The following is a 1,167-nucleotide window of genomic DNA, read 5'->3' as shown; positions in this document are numbered from 1 at the left end:
GGTAACTGATCACTTAAAACACTTTGGGTCCAGTGTTGGGTCTCTAGTTAAATACCACAAGTCTGGGCAAGGATCTTCCTGTCTGGATCTCTGAATGCCCAGATTAAAGCTAACTTTCTGGTCTGGGTACAGTAAATTCTGTATTTTGCAGTGTCTCCAAAGAGACAGTTTCCACAAGAATTCAACTGGCACTGTATGCATAATAGTTTAAGATACTGCATGAAAATTACTATTGCAAAAATACTGAATAATGAAACTGGGGATCATGACATACTGTGCAACCCTGACATGAACAGCATCAGAGATGTCTGACTGCAATACTGAATACTTGATGCTCCATTTGGAGTGCAGGTACTTTGCAGTACGTAGTGATTAGACGACAATATTGGACTGTAATTTGTGAGGTATCTGCAGAGTCACATTGCAGTTTGTAAACAAGAATCCGAAAACAGCTTTGTCTCAAAATCATAATAAATTGAATAAACCAGTACAAGGGAGAGAGTGAAATACACGTTCCATAGGGCAACCACTGCACAGTTTGCAGCACCAGTTCTCCCTGCTGCACGTCACATGGTACAAATCCACATATTAATGGAAACTAATTTTCTTTTTGCATTTATTGCTCTCAGTCTTTGACTACAAGATAAAGAATAAGGCAGCAGTTCCCAAAACATACGAAATTAGGCACTGGAACTCTGACAACTTGCGCAGGTTTTGCTCATTTCCTGTTTGTAACTCTGAAGCTGCACAGAGCACTTGTACATTCCAAATGTGTTCAGCAGCAGTTGTCGGGCCTTGGACTGAACATCCTCCCATTTAGATGAACTACCAGGAACTGGAAAATCAAGAAAATAGTTAATAAATTCACTCCTCAAGTAGCCTGGACAATCCAGCTGGTCTCAAATCAATCACAGTGTAACCAACTAGAACAATCTTTGTTCATACTCATTTATTAATTGAATATTGTTCTGTGGTCACTGTGTACTCTCTAATATTTTACACCTCTCAGTCTGTACCCTCTAACTAGATTCACCTCTTGGTAAAACTTTGTGTGTGTTAGACACCACACCCACAAAAAACTTGAACTTTCTTACTAAGAATGGTATAGTTACAAGTCTAAAACAGCAGATGCTTTGGCAAAACATTTATTTTTCATATGTCAGACTG

At 39.0% G+C, this 1,167-nt stretch overlaps 1 protein-coding gene across 1 annotated transcript in view; it reads right to left on the bottom strand.

Annotated features, from left to right (window-relative positions):
* Positions 1-493: 493 nt before the first annotated feature.
* The window catches only part of SLC30A4 (solute carrier family 30 (zinc transporter), member 4), a gene marked incomplete at its 5' end in the record, with an annotated part of 14,584 nt that continues 13,910 nt past the window's right edge, over positions 494-1,167 (bottom strand). Inside the window, one exon of the mRNA XM_009073553.1 lies at positions 494-835. Coding sequence (XP_009071801.1) covers positions 681-835 — 155 coding nt within the window. The remainder of the gene's footprint in view (positions 836-1,167) is intronic.

Source organism: Acanthisitta chloris, unplaced genomic scaffold (assembly GCF_000695815.1).
Source record: "Acanthisitta chloris isolate BGI_N310 unplaced genomic scaffold, ASM69581v1 scaffold19904, whole genome shotgun sequence".
Classification (NCBI taxonomy): domain Eukaryota; kingdom Metazoa; phylum Chordata; class Aves; order Passeriformes; family Acanthisittidae; genus Acanthisitta; species Acanthisitta chloris.
This window is presented reverse-complemented; position numbering and strand designations above follow the sequence as displayed.